The sequence below is a fragment of the Ranitomeya variabilis genome, chromosome 1 (genome assembly GCF_051348905.1).
Source record: "Ranitomeya variabilis isolate aRanVar5 chromosome 1, aRanVar5.hap1, whole genome shotgun sequence".
NCBI lineage: Eukaryota > Metazoa > Chordata > Amphibia > Anura > Dendrobatidae > Ranitomeya > Ranitomeya variabilis.
This window is the reverse complement of record NC_135232.1, coordinates 795,180,612-795,193,352: the sequence shown is the minus strand read 5'-3', so window position 1 is coordinate 795,193,352 and position 12,741 is coordinate 795,180,612. Positions and strand designations below refer to the sequence as shown.

At 38.6% G+C, this 12,741-nt stretch overlaps 1 protein-coding gene across 1 annotated transcript in view; it reads left to right on the top strand.

Annotated features, from left to right (window-relative positions):
* Positions 1-3,370, top strand: part of ADAMTS10 (ADAM metallopeptidase with thrombospondin type 1 motif 10) — a 194,775-nt gene extending 191,405 nt beyond the window's left edge. The window contains exon 26 of the mRNA XM_077273501.1: positions 957-3,370. Within this exon, the coding sequence (XP_077129616.1) occupies positions 957-1,066 (110 nt within the window). The 3' untranslated portion in view covers positions 1,067-3,370. The remainder of the gene's footprint in view (positions 1-956) is intronic.
* Positions 3,371-12,741: the final 9,371 nt, after the last annotated feature.

Genomic DNA, 12,741 nt, shown 5'->3' with positions numbered 1-12,741 from the left:
TCTGGATGATCCAGAGGAGGCATGGTAGACGGTTATGTGGTCAGATGAAACCAAAATAGAACTTTTTGGTATCAACTGCACTTGCCGTGTTTGGAGGAAGAAGTAGGATGAGTACAACTCCAAGAACACCGTCCCAACCATAAAGCATAGTGGGGTAAATATCATAATTTGGTGGTTCTTTTCTACAAAAGGGACAGGATGACTGCACCATATTGAAAGGAGGATGGATGGGGTCATGTATCGCGAGATTTTGTCCAACAACCTCCTTCCCTCAGAAAGTGCATTGAAGATGGGTCATGGCTGGGTCTTCCAGCATGACAATGGCCCGAAACTCACAGCCAGAGCAACTAAGGAGTGGCTCCATTAAAAGCATTTCAAGGTCCTGGAGTCACCTAGCCAGTCTCCAGACCTGAACCCAATAGAAAATCTTTGGAGGAAGCTGAAACTCAATGTTGCTCAGTGACAGTCACGAAACCTAAAAAGATCTGGAGAAGGTCTGTACAGAGGAGTGGGCCAAAATCCCTGCTGCAGTGTGCCAACTTGGTCAAGAACTACAGGAAATGTCTGACCTCTGTAATTGCAAACAAAGGTTTCTGTACCACATATTAAGTTACGTTTATCTATTGTATCAAATACTTATTTCATGCAAAACAAATGCAAATTAATTATGTAAAAATCATACGATGTGATTTTCTTGATTTTTTTTAAAGATTCTTTCACAGTTGAAGTGCACCTATGATAAAAATTACAAAACTCTTCATTCTTTGTAGGGGGGAAAACTTGCAAAATCAACAGGGTATCAAATACTTGTCTTTCCCACTGTATGTACCTCTGCCTTTTATTCCTCCTACAGCTTTAAACTTGCGCCCTCTACTTCCGATATATATTTTCCTTCTTCCACCAAGTATCTCCAGTTGTTTCCTGTCTCTAACGTTCTTTCTCTATTCTTTCTGCAGAATGTAAAGACGTCAACAAAGTGGCGTACTGCCCCCTGGTGCTCAAGTTTAAATTCTGTAGCCGACCATACTTCAGGCAGATGTGTTGCCGAACCTGTCAAGGCCACTGATACTAATCAGGAGAACTCAGTCCCTTTATAGCTTTGGAGTTTTTTTTTGCCAACTGAATATTCTTCATTTCTTAGCATCTGTTGTCCTTTGCAATTTTTTTGAAGTTTCCCATAATACTTCTTATTTTTTACTACTTATTCTGTTTTTTTATCTGCTCATCTCATGTTAAGACTGGCATTTGTCAGTTTTGTACCATTTGTACAATTAACTGTTTATATTTCTCACATTTCACTTGTGGCATTGACGTGCTGCTGTATTTAGTCCCGCGTACACATCACTTTTATGACCTCACTATTTAGGGATATTTATATTGACAAATTATGACTATCATCCATGGCTGTAGATAAAGTAAAACAGATTAATTGCCAAATATTGTATTTTAACCACAGTGATATAATATCTATTTTTTTCTTGAAGCCATTTTTATGTGTTAGGTCATGTAGAACAAGAAGGCTGCAGATTTCATTTGTAGAAACAAAGAAAACATTTCTGGTATCATGAAGAGATGGAGCATTACTGCTGGACATTTTAGCAATGTTAAATGAATTCTTCGAAAATACTTGGAAGGTTTTTTGGTGCTATTTCAATCTAAGTGCAACTAAACATATCCACAGTATAATATTGTTGGTGCTAAAAACTAAATTAATAATCCAATTATTTTGTTGGGTTTTTTTTTTGTCTATTGCAAATTTAGCAGAGAGATCCAAAGATAAAATTGTTTGGTTAAAATGCAGGGATTGACCCTCAAGCATGCTCTTCTTCTTTCTCCAGATAAATGCTAAACCGGCATATAGTAAGCGTTTATTTTCACCTTTGAAATTATTTTTTTTACAGTAGATAGAGTTACAGTATTATGCAAAAATTTTATGGAGGTGTGATAAAAATGCTGCAAAAAAGTAAGAATGCTTGAAATAATAGAAGTGTTAATAATTTTTATCAATTAGCAAAATGAAAAGTGAATGAACAAAAGAGAAATCTAAATCAACATATAGCTTAACCACCTTTTGCCTTCAAAGCAGCATCAATTCCTCTAGATAAACTTACACACAGTTTTGGAAGAAATTTGATGGGAAGGTTTTTCCAAACATCTTGGAGAACTAACCACAGATCTTCTGTGGATGTAGGCTTGTTCAAATCCATCTGTCTCTACAGGTAATGGCAGACAGACCTGATAATGTTGAGAACAAAGCTCAGTGGGGACCAAATCATCATTTCCAAGGCTCCTTTTTACGCTAATGATAGCTTTTCCAAATGACATTGGTTGTATGTTTGGGGTCGCTCTCCTGCTGCCGAATAATATTGGAGACAATCAGATGCTTCCCTAATGGTTATTGCATGATGAATAAATATCAGAATCGAGGACATCATTAACCCTGACCAAATTCCCAATTTCCATTTGAAGAATGGTGAAGATTTCTTGCATTTCAGCACTTTTAGAAGCAGATACTTATTATTATACCACTCTACAGAGTTACGGAGAGCTAAGTGCCTTCTATTAATAGTCAAATAAACTCTTAACCATTTAAATTGCAACACCAAGAAAGAAAAATCGTGGAGTTTTGAAAATTACGGGATCAATGAACATGGTAATGATGTGCAAATGGTAGAAAAATGGAAACAAAATTTTCAGATTCAAAACATCTTGATTTACTCAGTATTGTATATGAGCACCACGTGCAGAAATATAGGCACTTACACACCTGCACATGCTGTTATTGAGGTTATTAATGTTGCCTGAGGAATGTTCTGCCATGCTGTATACACTTAGGTACAAATCATCAAAATCAAGGTTTAAGCCTCCTACAAAGGGGTTTCTGTTTCAGTTAATTACCATGTATGAAAATGATGATCACTATCATCTGTTTGGTATAATTGGTTTATCATACACCTGATTATATTCCTACAAAATTCCTGGCTTTGCAAGTGTAACTAGAAGAACTAATGGCATCTTGAAGGCAAAGTGTGGTCACACGAAATATTGATTTCATGTTGATTTTTATTTTGTTCATTCACTTTGCAATTTGTTAATGGATAAAAAAAACTTTTACTACATTCTTACTAACCGTTGCACAGTACTTAACAGATAGATAGATGAAATAGATGATAGGTAAATATACAGTGGCATGTAAAAGTTTGCGCAACCCTGGTAAAAATTACTGTTATTGTGAACAGTTTAGCAAGTTGAAGATGAAATGATCTCTAAAAGGGTTAAAGTTAAAGATGACACATTTTCTTTGTAAAAAAAAAATATATATATCTTCATATTAAACATTTTAAAAATTACAAAAGGGAAAATAGGCCTGTGCAAACATGGTTAGTACTTAGTAGCGCCCCCTTTGAAAGTATCACAGCTTGTAAATGCTTTTTGTAGCCAGACAAGCCTCTTTCAATTCTTGTTTGAAGGATTTCCATCCATTCTTTCTTGGAAAATTCTTCCAGTTCCGTGAGATTCCTGGGTCGTCTTGCATGCACTGCTATGTTGACATCTAGCCACAGATTTTCAATGATGTTCAGATCAGGGGACAGTGAGGACCATTGTAAAACCTTCAGTTTGCACCTTTTGAGGTTGTCTATTGTGGATTTTGACATATGTTTAGGATCTTTATCCATATATAGAAGCCATCCTCTTTCAACGTCAGCTTTTTTACAGATGTGTTATGTTTTATTTGTTGAAATTTAATTGAATCCATTCTTCCCTCTACCCGTGAAATGTTTCCTATCCCATTGACTTCAACTCAGCACCAAAGCATGATTGATCCACCACCATGCTTAATGGTTGGCAAGACAGTATTGTCCTGAAATTCTGTGACCTTTTTTTCTCCACACACAGTACCTTTGATCATTGTGGCCAAAGAGTACTATTCTAACCTGATTGGTGCACAGGACTTGTTTCCAAAATGCATCAGGCTGGTTTAGATGTTCTTTTATATACTTCTAACGTTGAATTTTATGGTGAGGACGCAGGAGAGGTTTTCTTCTGCTGACTCTTCCATGAATGCCAGATTTGTGTAGGTGTCGCTGAACAGTAAAACAATGTACCACAACTCCAGAGTCTGCTATATCTTTCTGAAGGTCTTTTGCAGTCAAGTGGGTGTTATGATTTTCCTCTCTAGCAAACCTACGAGCAGATCTCACTGAAATTTTGCTTGGTCTTTCAGACCTTTGTTGACCTCCACTGTTTCTGTTAACTGCCATGTCTTAAATAACATTTCAAACTGAAGAAAGGGCAACCTGAAAATGCTTTGCTATCTTCTTATAACCTTCTCCTGCTTTGTGGGCCTCCACCATTTTCATTTGCAGAGTGCTAGGCAGCAGCTTAGAAGAACCTATGTTGTTGCTGTTTTTAGGCACAAGGTTAGAGGAGGCTGGGTTTTTATAAAGCTGGGAAACTTGCATCACCTCGACTTTCCTAACGATGATAGTGAACAAGCCATAACCCTAACAGGTGAGTTAAGGTTTGAAACCCTGGTCAAAGTTATCTGAGCACACAAATCTGCAAGGGTGCGCAAACTTTTGCATCAGACAATTTCCTTTTTGTAATTTTTAAAATGTAAAAAGAAATTATATATATTTTTTCCAAACATACAAAAGAAATGTGTCATCTTTAACTTTAGCCTCCCACTTTCGACTTACTCAACTGTTCACAATAACAGTAATTTTGAACAGGGGTGCCCAAATTTTTACTTGAAACTGTGTATGAGATAGATAGATAGATAGATAGATAGATAGATAGATAGATAGATAGATAGATAGATAGATAGATAGATAGTGTTTGGCACCCTTGAAATTGTCCCAGAAAATTATTGCAATTACACATGCTTTGTTATACACATGTATATTTCCTTTATGTGTATTGGAGCAACACAAAAAAATGAAAAAAGGCAAATTGGTCATAATTTCACACAAAATCCCAAAAATGGGCCGGATAAAGTTGTTGACACCCTCAACTTAATATTTGTTTGCACATCCTTTGGAATAAATAACTGCAATCTATCGCTTCTTATTACCATCAACAAGCTTCTTCCACCTCTCAACTGGAATTTTAGGCCACTCTTGTTTTGCAAACTTCTCCAAGTCTCTCATATATGAAGGGAGCCTTCTTCCAACAGCAATTTTAGGATCTCTACACAGGTGTTCAATAGGATTTAGATCCAGACTCATTGCTGGCCAATTCAGAACTCTCTAGCACTTTGTTTCCATCCATTTCTGAGTGCTTCTTAAAGTATGTTTGGGTCATTGACCTGCTGTAAGACCCATGACCTTGGACACAAACCCAGCTTTCTGACACTGGGCACTACACTGTGACCCAAAATCCTTTGGTAATCTTCAGATTTCATGATGCCTTTCACACATTCAAGGCACTCAGTGCCAGAGGTAGCAAAACAAGCCCAAAACATCTTTGAACCTCCACCATACCTGAATGTAGATAATGTGTTCTTTTCATTATAGTTCTCATGCCATTTTCAGTAAAAAGTAGAATGATGTGCTTTGCCAAAAAGCTCTATCTTGGTCTCATCTGTCCACAAAACGCTTTCCCAGAACTATTTTTGCTTACTTACGTACATTTTGGCAAATTTCAGTCAAGCTTTTTTGCACCCTGAGCCTGCAGGACAGCTTGAATTTCTTTGGAGCCTGATTGAGGCTGCTTATCCACCATCCAGACCATCCTGCATTGCAACCTTTCGTCATTTTTTCTCTGCCGTCCACATCCAGGGAGATTAGCTGCAGTGCTATTGGTTATAAACTTTATTAAATATTATATTGCGTACCTTGGACAAAGGAACGTCAAGATATCTGAAGATGGACTTATAACCTTGAGATTGTTGATATTTTCCAACAGTTTTGGTTCTCAAGTCCTCAGACAGTTCTCTTCTCATCTTTCTGTTCTATGTGCTCAATGTGGCACACACAAACAATGCAAAGATAAAGTCAACTTCTCTTTTTATCTGGTTTCAGGTGCTTGCTTGAAACAAGGTTGTTTATCCACAATTTTGGAAATGTGTCAACAATTTTGTCAGGCCCATTTTTGGAGTTTTGTGTAAAATTATGTTCAATTTTCAGTTTTTTTGTGTTATCCCAATACACACAAATTATATAAAGCTGTGTATAGCAAAATGTTTTGGAGCAATTTCAAGGGTGTCAACACTTTTGGCCATGACTGTATTACTTATTCTACAATAATTACAGCCTGTATTATAGTTAAGGGGATTGGGCAGACCCTAAACTATAGGCTGCAAGGGTTCGTTTACACTATTTGTTATGCAGTCAAAATTGACCGCTAATTGACTACATGTCTGCCGAGTAATATTCTGTTTAGACAGTTTGACCGAGCTTGCAATGCACACAGAATGATTGGTAATCGCATAGTTAGTCGTTGTTCTTAGCAGCACACTCTGTTTACTCAGGACGATGTGCTGGCAAGGACAATGATTTTTCTTAAGCCAGCTAAAAGATCGTTTCACCTGATGAATAAGGATTTTGTTGGTTGGTCGGGTGATCGGCAGTCTGTTTACACTGCATCTTTATCGGGAACCAGTTTTCCTGGGAACGCTCATTCTCTTAAAATCTTACCCTTTAACGCACAACTAAGATAACAGATGCAATATTTTTTACAAAGTTATATCTTTATCTATACACTGTAAAAAGTCATTCAGAGGTGATCATACACTATAATGAACATCTTACTTTGTTACTAATGGAAAGGCATTGGTATTGCTGGACCAAATATACTTGAGTTGGCACTCCCGAAAACCATTATGAGATACTTATGTTAGGGTTGCTTTTCATGCTTCCATAATGCGTATGATTAACCCGAAAGGGGCCTATTATACAAAGGGGACCTCGTCCATAAATATGCAAATAGATAACCAAAACAAAATAGACACCAGAGCAATGCTTGTAAAATATATATAACTTTATTACAAAAATATATTTTATACTTCACATAAAGTTAAAAATCATATGAGTAAAGACAATTCAATACAGACAATAGTAATTAAAATGCAATACAGAAAGGGTGGCGACACCTAGGTCCCACATAAAAGCAGGTTCGTGAAGTAAAAAGTCTATATATGCGCCTGGGCAAGGTCCAAAGGAATACAAGGGTAATATCTCTATAGCATACAGTACTATGAAAAAATAGCTGAGAGAGTGCTGCAGGAGGGGGTAGATAACAACTAATGTTATATAAAGTGCCTAGTGGAATTGCGAGGGTAATCAACCCTATAAGGTATTAGTCATAAGTAAAATGAATCAGAAATACAAACTAATGATACAAATTCACAGAATAGTATACACACTCAAGTAAAATCGTTCACAGTGCAACCAAATGTAACATGAATCCAGGTATAGCAACCAGACCAAAAATGTAATGGCATAGAATGACAAAGGAAACCAACCTGCAAAGTGTGGGAAGGGAGCCCCGACGCGCGTTTCGCAATGTGCTTCCTCGGAGAGGGGGGGCGTGGTGAGTTATATATCTTTTACAAGTATTGCTGTGGTGTCCATTTTGTTTTGGTTATCATAATGCGTATGAATGGGTGTTTGACCACTTGTTCAACATTAGCTATTATGTGAGGATTATTATGAAATTATTAAAGTCAAAATGCGGGTTGCCAATTTTGAACAAGCTCCAAAAAGGTCCTTAACAAGAAGCTGATCACAAGGACTCCCATTGCTTACTAATCTGTTGGGTCGGCAGGTAAAAATGTTCAATAACCTTGAGTGCCCCCTCTGAAAAAATAACGCATTACAGAGTTTGTATTAAAAGGAAATGGTTATATGTGTAATGGTTGGATGTGCTGGGCACCCTACTATAGGTAGTCTCAGCTATGTGTCATTAAATATTAAAGTTAATTTCAGAACTTATCACATACATAAGCTCAATCAAACATTATGGTGGGAATTCAACAAGACTGGCGTTTTGTATGCCAGTCTTAATCCAGAATTAGCTATGTACAAATACAGTACAAGGCATGTGTATTTTCAGCTGCCCATACCTCAAACATCATGGACTAGCGTAAAATAATTTCTAGAATTTGCACTACATTTGTGGTAGGTAAGCACTACCCACTATTAAAAAAGTTGGGCAAGCTGTTGTAAAAAGGCCAAAAGTTGCATCATATTTGCACAACTACTTGTTGCACAGAATTTTATGACTTTAATTGCAGTTAAAGTACTTGATAATTTCTTCTTTAGCTCCCTTCAATGGAACTTAGGGCACATAAAGTTATGAGAGGTCCATTATGTTTTTTAATCTAATTCTTATTATTGAGAGGCTAGCAAGATAAAATATGGTACATTTTATTTATCCAAAGTTTGGGTAGAGATGAGCTGATCAGGCAAATTTCAAATTTTCATGTTCACGCTGATTTTCCTGGGAAAAATTGAATGCCTGTTATTATGCTCTGGGGTCAATACAATGCAAAATACATGTAATATGTAAAAAATATAATACTTATACTCACCCTCTGCTCACCTGTCCTGCCCCTCCGGTCTTCACCATAAATCCAAATGCACTCTGATGACATCGAAGTTCAGTCCGATGTTGCACACGCACCCATAGACTTCTATAGATGCACGTGATCCGATTATCGGATGCACCCGCAGCATGGTACGATTGTTTTCTCATGCCAAGTCATCATGACAAAAACGCAGATCTGCACTGCCCCGTAGTATAACAACTGGTCCGAATGCTATCCGACAAAAACATCAGATAGCGCTCTTGTACCCTTGTGCGAGCGAGCCCTAAGAGTGAGGGGCAGAGGGGACAGAGAGGTGAGCGGTAAGATGAGTATAAGTATTTTTTTATCTTTTGATGGCCCTTTACTGTTCAGCAAAATGATGGTCAGCGGCCATCACATTACTGAATCTGCGTGAAAGTGAGTTTAAAAAAAATTGCATTTTGGTGAAAGTGGATTTTTTACATATTTGAGTACAATTCAATTCCACTCAAAGTTATTTGCTCATCTCTTAATTCGGGTTACTTTATAGCTAATGGTAATTTCAGAAGTGATCCCTTACTTTAATTCCTATCAGAGATATGTCTTGCTGTGGTGTTCACTGATATTTTTAGGACAAAATGGTGCACACTGTTCATAAATTTTGTATAAAGTTAAATGGAATCTGTCAGTAGGATCAACCCTCCTAAGCCGTCTATATGGGCATGTAGATCATAGGAAGCTGAATAAAATGATAACTTGATATCTGTGATCCGATGTCTCATTTCAGAGAAATCCATGTTTTTCTCTACACTGCTTAGGACTACGGGCTGGAAAGAGATTTGCATGAGAATCTACCTTCACCTTTATTTTACATGAAAGGTGGCATTACCAGTGTGAGACTTGTAATGACTGACTGTCTGCTCTCACAATCACACACAGCTCTGCAGTGATAGCAGAAATAAAAGTACAGCAGAGTTAACACTGAAATGTAAAATTCACTTCTGTTGTACTAACACATTTGCCCTGCAGGTGTCCTCTAACACTGATGCAGCTTTCATCTCACAGGCAGCTAGTGTGGGGGAGACAGGCAGTACAGCAGAGATGACTTCATTTCAAATGAGTTTAGCAATGAGACAAGCTTCAACTCTGCTGTACTGTGAGGACAGGTGCTGCTCCAAATACTTCTGTTGTACTTTGTTAGCTCTGGAGGCAGATTCTCATGCAGATCTGTGTCCAGCCCATAGATCTTAACAGCTCATTTACATATAAGAAAAGCATGGATTTCTCTGGAATAAGACATCAGATCACAGATAACAAGGTATCATTTTATTCATCTTCCCATGACCTACATGGTCATATAGACCACTAGGAGGGTTTATCCTACTGATAGTTTTCTGTCAAACCTTTTATGTAAAATTCAGTGCAAAAAGTCATACATTATACATAATGGTGCAAAAATCATGCCAGGGGAAAACTGGAGTACATTTGCAACAAATTTTATGTTATTTTTTAAAAAGTCTAAAATGATGAATTAGGCGAATACATCTGGAAAACCGTAACTTAGCCTATAATGACAAACATACAAAAAAACACAGGAAAACACTTCGGATAGTCTTGAAAAAAAATACACAAATGAAAAACAGGTGCAAATACAAAAATGAATCAGGCCTTAGCCTAATCATTTTGTAGCTATCTTCTGAGGCTGCAATTGTACAGTTTACCACCAGTAAACCTCCTTTTATACAATGTGTCTGCTGCACATAAAGTTATTATAAGTTGTCTGATACCTTTTGATTTTTTAATCTCGCTACTATTGAGAATTTTGTAATTTCAATGTATTTCTTCTAAGATTAAGCAATATAGGTTACTTTACAGTTTACTTCTTGAATGACTCCACATTGAAGTCACTTTTTCTTTGTAACGAGCATCAGTTACTTGATTTCACAAGGAACACTTTATGTGCTAATTTGGATGGATTGCTCTCTTAAAGGGAATGCATTATTAGAAAAATAATATATTTAAATATTTTTTAAAAAATATTTGTGGTGTTTTATTTTCACTGTTGGTGTTGCTCATTTACCTTTTTTTTTTTTTTTTATAGATTGGGACACGATCAGCAGAGTTATCCTAGTACCACTAGAAAGTGGGAAAGTTAGTGACAGAAAAATGAAAAAAAAAAAGAACTTGCTAGCCAAAAAAAAGTCTCAAACCACAGCACCACCTTCAATAATACTGCATGATTGCTCCAGAAGATCGGGGATGTTGTTAGCAATGGTGGCGCCACATGATGCCATACAAATTATTGCACAATCCTTCCTTTAAAAATAAAATATGACACTTATCTCACTTCTGCAATGCTTTAGTCTGCCAGCCACATTACAATAGACTAAGCCTTAATAGTTGTGCATAATAATAGGGTGCATAATAGTTGGGTATAAAGAAGCCTGATGATGTTCCTTCTGGGTCAAAGACCAGACAGAACTCTGCACTACACAACTCCTTGTTTCATCTCCCACCCTGCATGGCTTTGTTTGTTTTAATACTCAACTGGCAGAATAAAGCGTAATAATAGTGTGGTCAGTTCCATGTTTCATTTCTAAAATGAGGATAGTTAATCACAGCTCTTTTGTAATTCTGGGGTAAACATAAGGCATATTTCAAAACTGGTAGCAGAAAACAGACAATATATTTTCCAATTGATTAGTTGCAAAAAAGTAAAAAGGTCCTGGCTCCTCAGACGTCTTAAAACACATAGTAAATAGAGACACCATTAACACTGTTGCAGCTATGGCAGGGCCAAGCAAACTGTTACGCCCAACCATGGCACATGTGGATTTGTATACCCACTGTGTCACAGGGCTGGGCCTGCCAGGAAGGGGCACAGCTAATCGGCTACCTGGTGTTCACTGGAGCTTCTGATGGTGGAGACAGACTGGGCTGCAAGTAGTCACCAGGTGCCACTTCTGGGAAGAGCCCAATACTGCAGCTGCTGACCCCAGGGGCCAGGTACAATGACATTGATTAGGGCTAGGTCTCCATTCAGACTAGTAAGTTCTGGAACCTATACAGAACGTTGGTCTACAATACTGGATCAGGGTTTTGCCACACATGGACCGGGGGATGATATTCAGGCGCTGGCTGCTCATGGACTAGGGGACAACATTCAGGACCTGGCCATTCCAGGGTCAGGGGGTGAAGTTCAGGCACTGGCCACTCCAAGACCCAGGGATGAGGCTCAGACACTGGCCGCTCCGGGACCAAGGGACCATGGTTACCGAACTGGCCACACCAGGACCAGGGGACTTCAGATACAGGACTGGCCCCACTAGTACCAGGGGACTACGGTTACAGGACTGGCCAAAATCGGGACCAGGGATACAGGTTCAGGACACTGGCTGCATTGGGACCATGGGACCAATTCATTAGAACCTCACCTTACTAAGTAATGATTCTACACATTGCTTGGTGACTCCCTAGGGGAGAGGGAGACTTTTATTCAAGATGCCTCCCATATATTTGCTGGGAGCCATCTTTCAGGTGTACTAGAATCATAGAAAGTTAGAGTGAGTTGGAAAGAACCTCAAGGGTCATCGTATCCAACCCCTGCTCAATGCAGCGCATGATTCAAGAAACCATCTCAAACAGATGTTTGTCCATCCTCTGTTTGAAGACTTCCAATGAAGGAGTACACCCCATTACACTAAATGCCTCTCAGCAACAAGCTGAGGGCATTTAGCATATGTGTGCGCTGCCCCTTTAAGAACAGGAGAAAGCACGCATGTACATACTAGGTGCTCTGCCAGGAACTGTGGCACACACACCAGGAAGACGATGGGACACACCGGGAGACCATGCTCCAGTGCTGGGTTGGTGAGTGAGCTGGCATCCCTGCATGGAGAAAGAAGACATAGTGTAGGGGACCAGCAGTAGTGCTACAGTACCCCATATTACGCCCCATCTTCTTCATGCCTTAGACGACTCTCTGCAGAGAATTTGGAGGCCTACACCTCTTAAAGGACTACCACGATTTCGCTTCAGGACCATGACTTCATCTGTCCACTAGAAAAAAAGCGACACCTCTCACCAACTTCATGACTAGGATGCTTCTCGCCATCAAGCCATCCTCAGCATCGGACAAAGTGTGCGTAGTACCAGAAACTGGGCATTGGGAAGTCTATCTCTGCACATTGAGTTCAGCTACCATTTTGGAGGAATAAAGGACCAACTGGTTG